General features: G+C 41.2%; 2 protein-coding genes across 2 annotated transcripts in view; one reads left to right on the top strand and one right to left on the bottom strand.

Moving 5' to 3' along the window:
- thap12a (THAP domain containing 12a) overlaps nt 1-16,158 on the bottom strand; it is a 252,958-nt gene that overhangs the window by 75,783 nt on the left and 161,017 nt on the right. The window lies entirely within an intron of this gene.
- uvrag (UV radiation resistance associated gene) overlaps nt 2,353-16,158 on the top strand; it is a 53,137-nt gene continuing 39,331 nt past the window's right edge. Inside the window, exons 1-7 of the mRNA XM_052047827.1 lie at nt 2,353-2,696; nt 6,476-6,593; nt 6,786-6,820; nt 8,976-9,137; nt 9,361-9,435; nt 9,525-9,610; nt 12,532-12,637. Coding sequence (XP_051903787.1) covers nt 2,592-2,696; nt 6,476-6,593; nt 6,786-6,820; nt 8,976-9,137; nt 9,361-9,435; nt 9,525-9,610; nt 12,532-12,637 — 687 coding nt within the window. The 5' untranslated portion in view covers nt 2,353-2,591. The remainder of the gene's footprint in view (nt 2,697-6,475; nt 6,594-6,785; nt 6,821-8,975; nt 9,138-9,360; nt 9,436-9,524; nt 9,611-12,531; nt 12,638-16,158) is intronic.

Genomic DNA, 16,158 nt, shown 5'->3' with positions numbered 1-16,158 from the left:
CTCCTACAAACTAAATATAGTACTTTATGCAAACAATTCCATTTGCCATTTTATCTGTTGTTGTATATTAAGTCTTACCTGAGCTCTGCAATTATTTCTCATTTTGCTCTGAGCACTCTTTAATTAATGGCAATGTGATGTCTATAACTGGTAATCGTTAAAAAAAAATTGACAACTACTGATTTAAACGGCAGTTTTAAATTCACACAACTCAGAAATTTTGGTACTGGTGCTGGTATTTGATTCTTAATTGGCGCGGTTAGATTGATGGTGAGGAAAAAAAATTACGTTGTTGCAACTGATTACAAAGCAATATTTTCAAAGGCGGAGCACGAGTTGAAATGGGAAAATGGCTCTCTCTTGAGGACATATTGAATATTACACTCCCTAAAAATGAGATTGGAAATTTGTCAAGTGCACTTGACGTTCATTTTAGTGTACTGTAATTCCACTCCGTTGTCCTCATGTCCATGACGCCATCAAATATTATCTTCTCACATTCTCCCATATCATAAAAACTTGGGATAGTCTGTCAAATAAAGTCATGGTCAATTAAGTAAATTAAAAAAGCGAAATTAAGTATTGTGCGAATCAGATTCATCCGGATATTTTACCTGAAAGCCAAATGACCGTGCCCAACCTTTTGCACGGTGTAAATGTAGATACACCGTAGATACATAATAAAGGGGCCACCAGATCAATAAATAGTGCGACCAAAGTTATGGATGTTCCTGTAAAGTGAACCTAAAAAAATGTCCCATAAATTTGACACACCATAGAGAAGTCACAAGCCTACAAACTTTGAAAAGGAAAAAAAACCCGGTAAGTATGCTGGTCGTGTCATTCAGTCCGTGGCTCACTCTACATGGCAGACATTTGACCACACTTCTTGATGGTTAATAGTTATGTTGCACTCACAATGCTTTACATCTCATTACAGAAGTGTGACTAAAACAAAATGCAACACTTAGGGATATAAATAATGACACAACTTTTCTGTAAATTGTTGGATCAGGGAAGATGCATTTTTTAGCGCTGCTGACATAGCAGGACAGCTGAATGGACTACAGTGGTTTAAAGTCGATAGGTACTATTTTAGCGTAGCAACGCCCCCCCCCCACGGAGGATGGGGGGGGGGTCAGGAAACATGAAAGGATGAAAAACAGTAAAGATGAAAGGGTGAAAAACAGTTTAACTCAACAACTGTGTACTACACAGTCCCCAGTTTTTTAAAAACATATTCGGCAATTATCTTCAAACATAAGTTATGTATTTCTCAATCCATTAAAGATACATGCACTTTTAACCAAGTATCGCTTTGAATTACTTTACACAAGACTGCACTTGGAGACTGTACAGTATATTCATTCATTGATTCATCTTCCGAAACGCTTGATCCTCACAAGGGTTGCGGGGGGGGGGGGGGGGGGGGGTGCTGGAGCCTATCCCAGCTGTCTCCGGGCAGTTGGCAGGGGACACCCTGAATCGGTTGCCAGTCAATCACAGGGCACACAGAGACAAACAACCAACCACGCTCACACTCACGCCTAGGGACAATTTAGAGTGTTCAATCAGCCTGCCACGCATGTTTTTTGAATGTGGGAGAAAACCGGAGCACCCGGAGAAAACCCACGCAGGCTCGGTGAGACAATGCAAACTCCACACAGGGAGGCCGGAGCTGGAATCGAACCCGGTACATCTGCACTGTGAAGCCGACGTGCTAACCACTGGACTACCGGTCCAGTATATATTTTCACTTATATCATTAGCTAATTTACCATCGTTTTGATGGAAAGAACGTCAGCGCCAACGCTAACTATATACAGTACCTTGGAAAAATATTTTTTGTTCATAATTGAGAGCAAAAAAAAAAATCTAACATTAATTCACTTTTATACTTTTATTTGAGTAAGAGTCAAAACACAACTTGAGTACAGGGTGTGAGTAACTTTGCCACCGTGCACTGGTCTAGTCCTATCTGGCTAGTATTCACAAAACTACGGATGTAGTGGTTCAACCAATGAGTTTGTTCTCAAACAGTTCAATTGACTTTTGTGGTTTCACTTTTATGAACCAATCGGATTTTTATAAAACGGCAGGTATAAACCAGCTGCACGAAGTAATGCAACTGAATAAAACTGGCTCAAACAGTCACGCTGTTAGAGGACTACTTCCTTATATTCCGCTGCTTTGACAGATTTCAACGTAGGCCCGCCCATGGTCGAAGAGCAACAGAAAAACTAACCAATAGTCTTACGAATCTTCAGTTTCGATCGTCGTTTCCTTACAATGGACGTTACATTTTAGCCAATCAGAAGCGTGTGCGTCACAGCACTTAACCGGAGACGGATTTCCGAACAGTGTAGCAAAATAGCCTTTCCAGTACTTTGTTTACGTCCGGTTGGTTAGCTGACAGCTGGTGTGGCTTGTTAGTTGCAAAAAGAAAAATAAAGGAAGAAAGGGAAAAAACCCATTAGTGCGTTTCTCGTGCGGATGCCTTGACTTTAAGACGGAAAGCCACGATATCTGTGGATGCTGATCATGGAATGTTTTGTTGAGTGAGGGCGCCCCGCTTCGATGCCGACAGGAGGATGAGCTCCATCACCGGTCGGGTTCTCGCCATCGCCGCCGTCTCTGTTACCAACTCTGGAGCTTCATCATCTCGATCCTTGCACGTCGAGCTCACATCCCAGCAGGTATGCACAAAGGCTTTAAACAAACCCTGACACGGATAAACATTCAGCTGACCGGCAGGCGACTCGGGCAGTTCTGCCTTGGTCTCGGTGTCTTGTAAGAGTTGAGAATGTCAATTGCAACTGCTGCCTGGAGGAGTAAAGCGGGCCTGTCAGGCTAGCTCGGAAGCTAACAGCTGCTAGCTTGCAGGTCGCTAGCTTGGGTGAAACGCCGAGTCCTCTAAAACCATTTACTCCGACATACTCAACTCGGTCTCCTGTTTTTCCGGGTTGTTTTATGCACGCATTCACTTTTTTATCCCCCTACAAGAAACACTTACGGTATTCCAGCAAGTAAACTTTGTGTTCGTGCTCCCAAGTGACAGGAAGAAGAGCCAAGGCATATGTCATTACCGGGGGATTTGCTTGCACTGAATGAACATCGGAAACTTGAATAGTTTTCACCTGACGTTCACTAAAATGTGCCTGAAATAAGTTTACGATTCATTTGTCATTCGTTGGCATCTGTCAGTGTAAAAGTTCCAAAGGCATGCTATTTCAATCACGAGTCTTTAACAAGAGTCGTGTACGTGCAAGCTCTCAAATGATTTAGAACTAATCATATTATGGCAATGTTGTACACTTGTTAATTTCATTGCTTGGCTCACCACGGCTGTAATCAAAGTTTATTGGGTTAACCTTACAAGAAAAGTGTAACGTCAACAACGTCCGACTAATTTACAATGCGACACTAATGGCTAAATTAAATTTTACCACTATGTACTTGTTTCACCAAATATGTTTAAAATTTGTTTACATAAAGTACACGTTTTTTGTTTTCGTTTTCACGTGTACTTTATAATACTGTACTATATATTCTAAGCCTGTCACTCACGTGTACTGTAGTCACATGGGCAGCATTAACAGAGTTTCGCAGTTTTCAGTCATACTGGCCCATGTGAAATAGATTCAGTTCCATAATGATGCGCTGTTGGGGAATACAATGTTTGTGCTTCTGTAACATATCGTCACTATTTCATTGTTTGGCATTATTTTCCTAAGTGAAATAGTTTTCCAATTTTGGGATGATTGTGCTAATTGAGGTATGGGTGGATGAAAAACAAAAGGGATAATAATAATCTTAGCAGTATTTGCATGACGACAGCCCTACACAGAAGCCCAGTCTGTCGTATTTTACAGTGTAAAGTAATTTGAGTCCAGTGACCAGCTCATAAGATTGTCTGCATATTTTCCTTGTCATTTCTTTTGATGTCACATGAATACTATGAGGGCACGAAGAAAATGTTCTCCTGTTGCTCTTGCACAAAGAGTGGATTCCCACATTTGCAAAATCCCCTATTCACCTTCAACTAACTCTAATTAATTTTTGATTATTGTGTTGGGTTGCAATCAAGAATATCTGTTGGAATTTTTCTTCAATACAAGTGTTGTAATGAGTGGATTATTGAGGAGTTGTGCCAATGTGAGTGTCTGAGCATATAGCTGTTATCATTTTCTTGTTCAGGGCCACAAAATGAGTTGAGACTGAATCAACAGCACCTTTACTGGTTGCCACCACCCCCAATTTATTTGAAATGCACTCATCAAAAATCTATTGATTTATAAAAAACGATGAATTGTCTGCATAAAATGAAACCAAGAAATGGACCCACCCTTTGTATTCATGCATAACGTAGATGCACATTCTTTAATGTGGTGATAAAGCAAACGAAGGGAAGCAAAATATTTTTAAACCGTTTGTTGAGAATAGTAAAAAAGTAAAAATGTGCTATATGGAAATCACCTATGTATCTGACCATTTTAAGTCTATTTTCTTGCCCTTCAGGAGTTTGCTGTTAATCACAAGGTCTTTTATAGCTCGATTTTTGGGAGCATTTTTCCCTTTCACAGCAGTTTCACGTTGCAGTCACAACCTTTTCTCTCTGCCTGGAGTTCACATTCATCCAGGCGTACTGACATTTGAAAGTCCCACATGGAACAATCAGTGTTCTTGTTTCTGAGGCTTTTAATCGTATAGGGAATCCCATGACTTCCATATAATCTCAGTATGACTGCAGGCGTGCAACTGAACCTGTCGTCATCAGGGACATGGTGCACCATTGTAAACACGTTTGCCCAAAGCCTGGGACATGATCAACTTTTGTATCGCGAATGTCATTTCCAATGTAATACGAGTTGGCACTGCCACCTGTATGGCATGGAAGTTTTTATACAATGGATTAACATTATTTTAAGACCTGCAACACTATTTTTAAGACCTGCAATGGTTGAATCCAGGCAACAGGACGAAGAAAGTCCCGTTGCCTCAATTTGACCTTTGCAGATTACCATGACCTGGATGACTGAGAATCAACATAGACACAATGTTTCTCAGACTATAAAAGGTTGATTTATAACATGTGTAGACCAATTCCCCTGTTCTAATGCATCATTCCTTAAAAATGAAGTTAAGTGCTCATCTGGTTATAAAAGTCAAGGGCTTTTTCTGTGTTTAAATGTGAGTACCGTATTTTCTGGATTATAAATCCCTTCGGAGTATAAATCCCACTAGCCATAAAATGCATAATAAAGAAAAAAAAGTATAAATCGCACTGGAGTAAAAATCACGTTTTATTGGGGGGGGGGGCGTTTATTTGATAACATCCAATACCAAGAACAGACATGTCATCTTGAAAGTCAATTTAAAATAAAATGGAGAACAACAGGCTGAATAAGTGTGCGATATGCATGACGCATAAACAAAAACCTGAGAACGTGCCTGCTTTGTTCACGTAACATATTAAGTGTTATTCAGATAACTATAGCATGAAGAACATGCTAACAACTATACCAACCATGAGTGTCACTCCAAATCACTAAATTCAATGAAAACGTCACCATTCGTATCACTTTGAAACAACTCTGACAACTCCGGAGGTACAATATGCGGCGCTTCTTTTTCGACGTCGCTTACGTCAGATTTATCGTCGATTTATCAACACAGACCTAGAGCGCCCTCTTGCGGTGCAATGTGAAAATAACATGTGAAATGATATAATAATGTGTTAATTAATCCATCCATCCATTTTCCGAACCGCTTGATTCTCACTAGGGTCGCGGGGGGTGCCGGAGCCTATCCCAGCCGTCTTCGGGCAGTAGGCGGGGGACACCCTAAATCAGTTGCCAGCCAATCGCAGGGCACACAGAGATGAACAACCATCCGCGCCCACACTCACTCCTAGGGACAATTTAGAGCGTCCAATCAGCCTGCCATGCATGTTTTTGGAATGTGGGAGGAAACCGGAGCACCCGGAGAAAATCCACGCAGGCCCGGGGAGAACATGCAAACTCCACACAGGGAGGCCGGAGCTGGAATCGAACCCGGTACATCTGCACTGTGAAGCCGACGTGCTAACCACTGGCCTACCGGGCCACCCGTGTTAATTAATTTCACACATAAATCGCTCCAGAGTAGTTACACCCCGGGCCAAACTATGAAAAAACTCGGATTTATAGTCCAAAAAAAATACAGAACATCTCTGTTATGAGCGCAAGTCTGTAAAACCTGGTGAGTTCCACCATAAAGATGTCATGCCTCCATTGTATGAATCATTGATGTCAATGCCTGTTTTAGTGTCTTCTGTATCTGCACCAGTGCCAGAACGGAATGCTGGTTCTGTGTTTTCAAATGAGCAATTATTTCATCCCTTACTCAAATTGAATTTGGGAATTTAGGCTTTGTTTGTTGTCTGTTTTTCGACCATCTCTTAATGCCGTTCTGTTTTATTCTGTCTGTCCAACAGAGACGATTGCGTCATCTCCGGAGTATCGCTGCAAGAAATATTGTCAATAAGAATGGCTCTCCTCTACTGGACACATACTTCACCCTCCATCTCTGTATAGGAAATCGCATTTCTAGTGGTCAGTGTGAATTGATCTAGTAGGCCTTATTGGAGAGAATATCATTATCTGGCTCACGTTGCCCAGGAACTTTATCAAAACAATCACAAAATGAAACAAAAACCCTCCCAACAACTTTAAATTGATTTCTGTGACTGATTTTCCTTAATTTGAATGCGTCCTTTTAATCACTGTCTCCTCATGTCTTTTTAGATTTTTACAAGAGTGAAGTCATACGTGACTCACTGGTGAGTATGATTTTTATTTGTAAAAATTAATTAATTGGAATAGCACTCTCAAAGTATCGAAAATACACAAAAAAATTGAAGAATTAAGCAGCGTGTGCATAATAATTCATTGTGACTGTATGTTTTTTTCCGGTCTGTGCATCTTGACCACCAAGTCAGTATATCACAGACATTCATACAATGCAATGAAATGATTATTTTTTTGCCAAGGATACAGAAAAATATGTCTGTGAATAGTGTATTCTGTAGTCTGTGTATTGCACCACCATTTGTGTTCAAATATCCATTGCTTCAAGGATTTGTTAGCCCATTGACGGAATTTTGCATTGTTTGTTAGCATTAAGCTAAACAGACTTTCCCTAGGCAAACCTATGGGGCTGTTTTAAAAACTGAAGGTATCATTTTCTTCGTTTTATGTTTAATGTGACAGTAATCTTTCACTGGGAGTGGCATTAAACATCTTCAAGGAAGATCCACATTTTCGGAAGAATCATTTTTACTATCTTCCAAACTGCCACTTGTTGTGAAATCAGTTAAATAGAGTTTGCAGCGATGATCAAATTTTTGCTGTCAATTAGAGCCCACCCCCTCCCTAAAAAATAGACCAAATGATGGATCGTATATTGAAAAACTCAAAAGTTGGATCACTCGTATCTCAGGGCAACACTATCGTTTTTGGTATGGGGCACGCCTTGAATTCTTTTTTCTTTTTCTCTATCGCATGAATTTGGAGGAAATCAGCACAGACCTTTCAGAAAGCAAGGACTGGGGAAGAAAGCGTGTGCGTGTCGTGACACAATTGTGATAGTAACTGTGGTCGCAAGGGGTCCAAGTGACTTTTGGTCAATGAGTTCATTGGTGGACTGAATACATTTGATTTGAGTTCGCCAACATTTTGATCTTATTCATTTATATCTCAATTTCACAGTTTAAAATGGTAATCTTTTTAAGTGGGGCCTCAATTCTACTCTGGGTCTCTGTATTTAAACGAAATCTTTCAATACTACTCCAAGTCGGCTCCACATGCTGTTGTCAGCCTTGCTTTTGAGTCATGAGCTGACCTAAGATGGTTTCAGGCAAGCTGCTCGGTATCCCCCCCCCCCCCCCCCCCCCCCCCCCCACCGGGATACAAGACCTCGTAAAGCATGACCAGAAGTCATGACTCCTTTCAACTCTGTGCTCAGTTTCCCCTCAAACAATTTACTGTTGTTGCAGCTAAAAGTTTTCTCGTATTCTGTCTCAATCCTGTCATCTGTCTTCATGAGAAATGTTTCCTGTCGAATCTTCCTGTTTTCATTCAGCATTGGCTTTCTACTTCCTATTAGGGGACTCTCACTAGTTCTGTGCACTGTCACATGATCTTTTTTTTGTTTTTTGTAGCTCAGTGTCCTCTCTAGGGCTAAACAATGAATCAAATTAAATGTGACATTAAAGTTTAACGGATGGCATATTTCAAATAGCAAAGGCTGCAATTTAGGGGCAAGGGGGTGGGGGGCGGCATCAAGTGAACCACACCTCTGCTTCATTTCGGTCGGTCGGCTGGTAGGCTATATTTTCAATATAAGGGTTTAGTTATTTACTTATTTAGTTAGTTATGACTCATGTTAACATCACACTTATCTGGGAGAATGTTTTGAAGTTGTAAGAATGAAAAGTCTGTATACATTCACGGTTCATTTGCCTTTACCTTCGCATAAGTTTTATCCTACAAGACCAGAACATGTATATTTATTAATTCTGATAGTGTGACTTTGAATGTAGATTGATCGATTTAAAATAATCATATATAAAATTGCTAAATTTAAAAAAAAACAATCACATTTCGATTCCTTTTCAAAATTTCAGGCCTCATCCTCTTCTGTCTGGCAGCGAGCGGGATTCAAACAGATTTCCATCTCCTATTCAGAGATTGAGTTCAACATATCACGAGAGAAGAATCAAATTTTAACACCAATCTTAAAGCGTACATCAAAACGTAATTTGTGAAATCACGTGAGTCTCAACAGAAGTCAGATCTGCTTCCCGTGCGTAGTGCTGGTTTTTGTAATAATACTTAACATTCGGTGCAAGAGAATCAGTTCTTTTTGTTCATTCAAATTACCGTACAGTGATATTTTACTGATGACCTATATGTGTGCATGTTCTTAATTTTAAGAATCCTACTTGGAGGAGTCTGGACTTTGGCATGTTGCCGGACCTTCTGGACACCTCGGTGTCTTGCTTTGTGGTGAGGATCTGGGGAGGACAGGATGCACAGTACCAGCTCCTCATAGAATGGAAAGTTAATCTCGATGGCCTCCGGTACACAGGGCAGCAGGTCAGCCACCACACATGAAACTATGATGTCATTGTAAACTTAATACGTGGGATGCATGTAAGACAAATTTATGGGCATTCATTAAAAAAATAAATAAACGACTGTGCATGGAACACTCTCCAATAACTTAATAACATTTACCCAAACTGTTATTTGTTCACCCAACATCTGAAACAAGCATTACTCTTTGTCCATTGAGCCTGTATTGTTGTTATCTCCACAGATTCGATCCAGGAATACAAATGAAATCATATTTGGGTTGAATGATGGCTACTACGTGGCTGACTTTGACCATAAGGTATGTTATTTGTCCAATTTCCATAGACCTCTTGGATCATGATTTGTGACAATGTGGCTGATTTCGTTGCTAACTTACTTCTGTCACAGGATAATTTGGAACGTAAGAAAAATAGTCTACTTCAAGTCGACCAGAGCTCAGTCAGAAATTCCTACAGTGTTTTCTCCTTGCTCAGGTAAGATTAATTACCACAGGATGAAACAAGAGGGTATAGTATTGGGCAAATCCAAGTTAAGGGTTAATTTTTATTATTAGTTTTTTGTCCATGCTAAAATTGAAGCAAATGCTGATGTATGTAATATTGGGCTGCTGTTGGAATTATATTACTGGGGTGGCCTGGTGGTCCAGTGGTTTGGGCGTCAACCTCACAGTGCAGAGGTCTTGGGTGCAATCCCCGCTCCGGCCTCCATGTGTGTAATTTGCATAGTCTCCGGGCCTGTAGGGGTTTTCTCTGGGTACTCCGGTTTCCTCCCACATTCCAAAAACATGCATGTCAGGCTGATTGAACACTCTAAATTGTCCCTAGGTGTGAGTGTGAGTGTGAGTGTAGATGGTTGTTCGTCTCTGTGTGCCCTGTGATTGGGTGGCAACTGGTTCAGGGTGTCCCCCCGCCTACTGCCCGACGATGGCTGGGATAGGCTCCAGCACCCCCGCAACTCTTGTGAGGATAAAGCCGATCGGATAATGATTGGCTTTATCGGATAATGAATGAATGAATGTATTACTGGGCATGTCTGGGTCACAATGGAGCAGTCTTGGGTTTCAATGCAAGCCCTCATATGTAAAATCAGGGTCACCAACGACGGTTCCTGAGAGCCCCATATTCAATGTTTTAGGGATCTTCCTCCTCCAACACACCTGATTCAAATGGTGGTGGACAGCGCCTCGAACACCAGAGTGGGTGACAGGAATAAAAAATTGGGGTTCATTTGTTGAGTTTTTGAATCTGCTTGCTGTCGTATTTTTCACGGTGATGAAATACTGTATTTCACTGGCAAAATAGATGCAGCCCAAAGTAAGACCACCAGAGGGAGGTGGTGATTTGTTGAGTGAGTGTCATGGGGGAAATCCTGTCTCACCATTTTAAGACTCTCTAAACAAGACGCAGACATTTGTTGGTAAACATTAGTTTGCTTTTTAGCATCTATAAAATGTAAGAAGTACTTACAGAAGCCACAGGGGCATTCCTTTGGGGGAGCCCTGTGGTAAATATAGCCAGATTACGTACTCGGCTCTAATTACACACATTTAGCTGAAGGTCCTTTAAATTTGGATGGTTCAAGTTAGACTTTACCAATAATAAGAGAAACATCCTGTCATTTGGGTCATTAGGGCAGTTTCCACGAACATTTTCAGACTATTTAAACATTTAAACAAGGGTTTAAAAATGAGTCCCATGGATTCAGAGTGCAATGAAATGAAAGGAATTATGCAATAGTCTTTTAAACGCTACTCATTTTATCTAGACGTACCATTGGTTTATATGAGAGGAGAGTGGACCTCACAAGTTTACTAGTTTCACTAGTTTAGTCTAGTTTACCTCTGCCCTTTTGATTCTGTTATTACAGCTTTCTTTTCCGCTTTCTTTCTTTTCGTCCGCACCCAGTGGGACTCCACATGGTTTAGCACGGTTACGGTGATCTATCTTTGGCCCTCCTGCTGCTCTGGCCTGCAGCTCCTTACACCTATTAAGATTCTTCCCTGGCTTGGCGTGTTCATTTGCTAAAAAGTGTAGAAGGATTCATCGAATATATTTGGAAACCACCAGAGATTCTCTTTAGGCCCTAGTCATGGACACGCATTGTGGGCAGGATTCTCAAATTGAACCCTTTCATACACCAATAAAACCATGATAACCTGTCCACTGTAGTAATCGCTGTCCCCGAAAGCGTTAATTTGGTAATTGATTTAAAAAAAAAAGAATCAACGTCATTATTCTACTGTATGTTTGTCACTTTCTGTGTTTAGCAAGCTTTCTGATGATACCGACATTTTCAAAATGCGATAAAGTGTCAGAAAATTTAATGTTTTGGGGCCATCTTTTGCACCTTTAAACCTTAGATTCGGAATAATTACGGGAAGCTTGGAAACCTCACAATTTTGTTCCCGCGTGCATATAACTTAAAAGTTTCACAAGCCCTGGGTTTTATCCGACACCCTGTTGTATCGAATGTCACCGTCAAAAGATCGAATGTTTTTGTTTGACAGATGATTATCATCTTCAAGGGTCGAGTGCACAGCCATAGTCATAACTTCCTGTAAATCCTGTTTAGTTGTTTGGTGTCTGTCTTGTGTTGGAATAAGAAAGTTGCAGTGGTTAGTGAGAATACTTGAGGTTCTCTGGACAGTTGCCCTGCAATTGAACCCCTACGGGTGCAGATGGCACTATCCGCCGGCTTCACTCTGGTTCATAGGTTGTACGATTGTGCCTGAGCGCCAGGCCAAAGGCAAAAAAAAAAAAAAGAAGGAACGATGGGGGCTGACATGCGTGAAAAGAAGAGTGCAGATAACTGTTCTCACCTGGTGGGGGGGAGACCGTATCAGATTCTCCAATTGCAATCACCTAAACACGTGAAGCTGTCAAAACAGATTTGCCCTGATATTCCAAACCTCTATCTTCAACTGACATCACTGTCACCTCAAACAGATTAAAAAGTGTGGGCATCAAATATGAAATAATTTTCCTGCAGGTGGCCTCAATTATCTTTGCTTTTTTTTTTTAGCATGGCCACAGGAAAGCTTTTCATCTTGGAGGGGGGGGGGGGGGCTGAGGATTTTTAAAATTATCGCAGCATAATTCAAGTCTGTGTAATATGAGACTCTCGCACCAAATCCAGAGTACACGCCACAGGAAATCTCAATTCACACCACTCTGACCCAAGCAGATTTAAAATTGCATGTTTGTCATACATTGGGTTAGGAAATACATGGTACTATATGACACCTGAGTCACATTTAAGTTCCCCATCCCTTGTCTAAGAAATTGTAGGTGCTGTTTTCATTATTGCTCTTTAAACTGCGTCATGCCGGGAAGGAGTTGAAAAAATGAGCTGAAACTTTTTTTCCCCCCCAATATTTTTTTTTGCTTTACTGTAGGCTCCACACAGCCCAAAGAGCCATCAAACAGACCCAAGTGACAGTGCAAAAGATCGGGAAGGAGATTGAGGAGAAACTGAGAACAACAGCAACATGCACAGTGCGGGTGAGTTCAGTCACACGCCAACAATGAATTTGATTGCGCTGATAACTGTTAGCCTCAGGCAACTTAATTACTTCTGTGAAGTCCCCCTCAATGTCTTCAATTAGTAAATTGGTTGATTTATACGCATGATAACTTGAATTTCGCATTTCTTTTGAGAAAATATATAAAGATGTGATGAGTTGAGACGCGACCTTACCACCGGGCGGTAATTGCTGCGATCGGCGATATGCTGCCCATCTGCCTTTGTACTAATAAACATCTGCTGAGCTTGTTGCATGAAAAGCTCAACCGGATTTAAGAGCTTGTATCACCCAAACTAATACGAGATGTAATTTCACACACTCCCTGACCAGTTATTGTTTCTATTCGTTTTGGTTGCTTAACGGAGCGGTGCAGAAGGAGAAATAGTCCATCTGTCAAAATGGATCCAAGATCCATTGTTTATGTTCCCCTCCAAATGTCATATCCTCGAGTGGGATACAAAGCAAACGCACAAAAGCATATCTGACATTTTTGGAATTGGTAGCCACACAGCTGTGAAAGCGACGCTCTGATCCCAGGTTAGATATATTTATTGTAAATACAGTACTGGCTTTATTTGCCTCCGCTGTCCTGTGCTGCTAGTCAAGTGACTCGAGGCAGTGATATCTTTTCTGTTTTTATCCTGTAGGTAGACTTTCCTTTAAGAGGAATTTATTTTTAACCTGACTTGTCACAATCAGTTATTAGTCAGTTGGTTAGTGGCGTTAGATTCACTATGAATAAATAAGTAGCCTGCTAAATAACACATGGAGATTTTGTTTCCCCGCTGTTGACACCTCAGTGATGGTAGCCAGTGTGTGCTAGTCTAGTCATGTTCGTAAACATGCTGTGTTTACGTTTATGGCTTTTTCATCAAGTGGGAAAGGAGTGGCGTGCCCTCTCCAGGTCAGGGATGAGATTCTACCCCAGGAGAGGAGTTCAAGTACCTTGGGGTCTTGCTCATGAGTGAGGGCGGAAAGGGGCGGGAGATTGACAGGTGGATCGGATCAGCACATGGGTGTCAAACATACGGGCCGCAGGCCGGAACCGGCCCCCGAGGAGGTTTGATCAGGCTCGCAGGATAATTTAAAAGTGAAAAAATGCATAAAAGCGACGCAATAAATATTTTTATTCAGGTGTAATTCATGTAGTATCCACTAGGGGACACACTGTTTTGATCAGAGTAGAAGACAACAGCAGTCTCAGTCTGTCACTGTGACAGACTCGCCCAACACAGCAGATGCTATCAAGGTTATATGAATACTTTATTTTTTTACACATTTAGTAGCACTCTCTTACATTTGCAAGGTGTAGGCAGGGATTAAATTTAGACTTTATATGCACATGTGTAAATGGTTTAAAATTTCCTTCTTATTATATATTTATTGCGCGTCGTCCCGCACGCGGTCTGTCCTTCCGTCTGTCCCTTTTCAAAATGTACCTACTTCACCGCGCCGCTGCGCGCCGCCACTGCGCCGCCACTGCGCCGCTCAGGCAGTGGCTCACTACGATCGCGCGGGCATCTTAGCGAAAAAATGTTGTCTACCCACAAGCATTACAATAAAATTATTAGTTATTTAGTAGAGCTAAACATCTCTTTATTTTCGCGATAAGCAATGAAGATGAACAAAAAGTTGAACCAAGCAACAACACTTTTGTGGGCCGAACCACCACCTTACCAGCCTTCCGCAGGAACTAGCTGATGAGCCGCCCGGAGGGCGGCGCACCAGCTAGTTCTTTATAAATCTCGTTTAATCTTCAAGTGCACTACTATATTTTTCAATGCCAATTACTTCAAGTTTTGTGCCTTTGTACAATCAGTGGGATCAGTTGCAATGCAGAAATGTGAATGATAAAAGTAAATTGCACATTTTTCTAAGGAAATTAAGGCCTTTCATGTAATGTTTTGGAAAAGATATGTTCATTAAATTTAAACATTTTCCTAATGTTCTTGTGCTTCTTTAGACCAAAACAAAAGAAAGACATTATTTTGTTTATTTATAGCATAGTATGGTATAATTTTAATGTGAAACGAGTTTGACACCCCTGGTGTAGCGTCTGCAGAGATGCGTACTGTACAAGCCTGTCGTGGTGAAGAAGGTTTCGATTAACCACTCTGTCTGCGCTCCTACCCTCACCTAATAGTAATGAGCTGTGTGTCATGATCGAAAGAACAAGAGTCCAGACGCAATCGGCTGAAGTTCGTTTCCTCCGCAGCCTTTAGAGATAGGATGAGAAGCTTGGCCATCCTCAAGAGTCAAGCCTCTTATCCTCTCTCTTCAACTTTCATTATCCATTTAGTTTTAAGAAAATTACCTCATATATAAATAAAATGTCCAAGTACTCTAACCCTAAAAAGAACGTAAAGTTGTGATCATGATGTCAATTTATTTTTTATAGCAACCAACCTACGATCAACAGTACACATTTGTTTGTTTGAGTAGGCCGGTTGAATTACGGATTCCATGCAAGGATCGAATAATTTGCAACACTTATCTTGCTACTAGATGGAAATTTCAGGGTCTATCAGAAATCCTAAATATCAGCGGTAAGATCGTTGAACCACTCACAAGCCACACTCATTTATAAACTGTGCTAGTTTATAACTTGCACACACATATTACACATAGAAATGGGAGAGAAACAACAAGTGCCAACCTTACCGGGAAGTGTAAACAACACAAAAACAACACGTTCTTGCGATCAGGGAAAACACTCAAATGAGAGTTGCAGGAAGCTAGTGAATAAAGTCCCGATTTATAGTCCGACCTTCACACTACTTGTACGATCCTGTTTTTCCCCCCCTTTTAGAAACTAACTTAGAAGGCTTAGAATTTCAGTGTATAAACTTTTAGTTGTTTTCCATCACACTCCATCGCTATTAATAATACCCATTAAACCCCTCCCCTTCCTTACCGCCAGACCTTCGTACTTATTAAAGGCATGCCACACAATTGGCTTGACTTAGTTGCACCATAAAATGGAGGCTCCGTTCTTTGGTCACAAAGATTGTCTCTGTCTGAAGTCTTGTCTCTGATATTTTCTGCTTATTGAAAACATTTCTTAAAACCCCCATTCAGAGCTCACATCAGCTAATAAATCACATAATCCTTGTTTTCTACCGTTTGGTACCAGCCCACCAACTTGGAATGAGTGCAGTATTGTTGGAGCTCTTCTAAGGGTTTTTTTCCCCCTCTTTGCCTTTGTTGAGCTTCATATGACACTGTGAGCATCATAGAGCGAGCCTAGATCAAAGTAGCGCAGAGTGGCGGCCACCAACCTCATCGCATGGCCCTTTCACCCCATCACCCACCCTCAGCCATTAATCTCCTGGGTTCCAACGTGCTTCCCCCACGCCTGCTGTGTATTTACACAGCTGACCCATTACTGTTTGATGTTCAGTAGGAATCACAGGCACCAGTGCTGGTTTACTGTCGCCCGCGCACATGCGCATGCACGACTCATCAACTGGGCTGCTCAAATTTGATTCATTTGTGTCC

Source organism: Hippocampus zosterae, chromosome 16 (genome assembly GCF_025434085.1).
Source record: "Hippocampus zosterae strain Florida chromosome 16, ASM2543408v3, whole genome shotgun sequence".
Classification (NCBI taxonomy): Eukaryota; Metazoa; Chordata; class Actinopteri; order Syngnathiformes; family Syngnathidae; genus Hippocampus; species Hippocampus zosterae.
The sequence above is the reverse complement of the archived record's forward strand: the minus strand, read 5'-3'. Positions and strand labels throughout refer to the sequence as shown.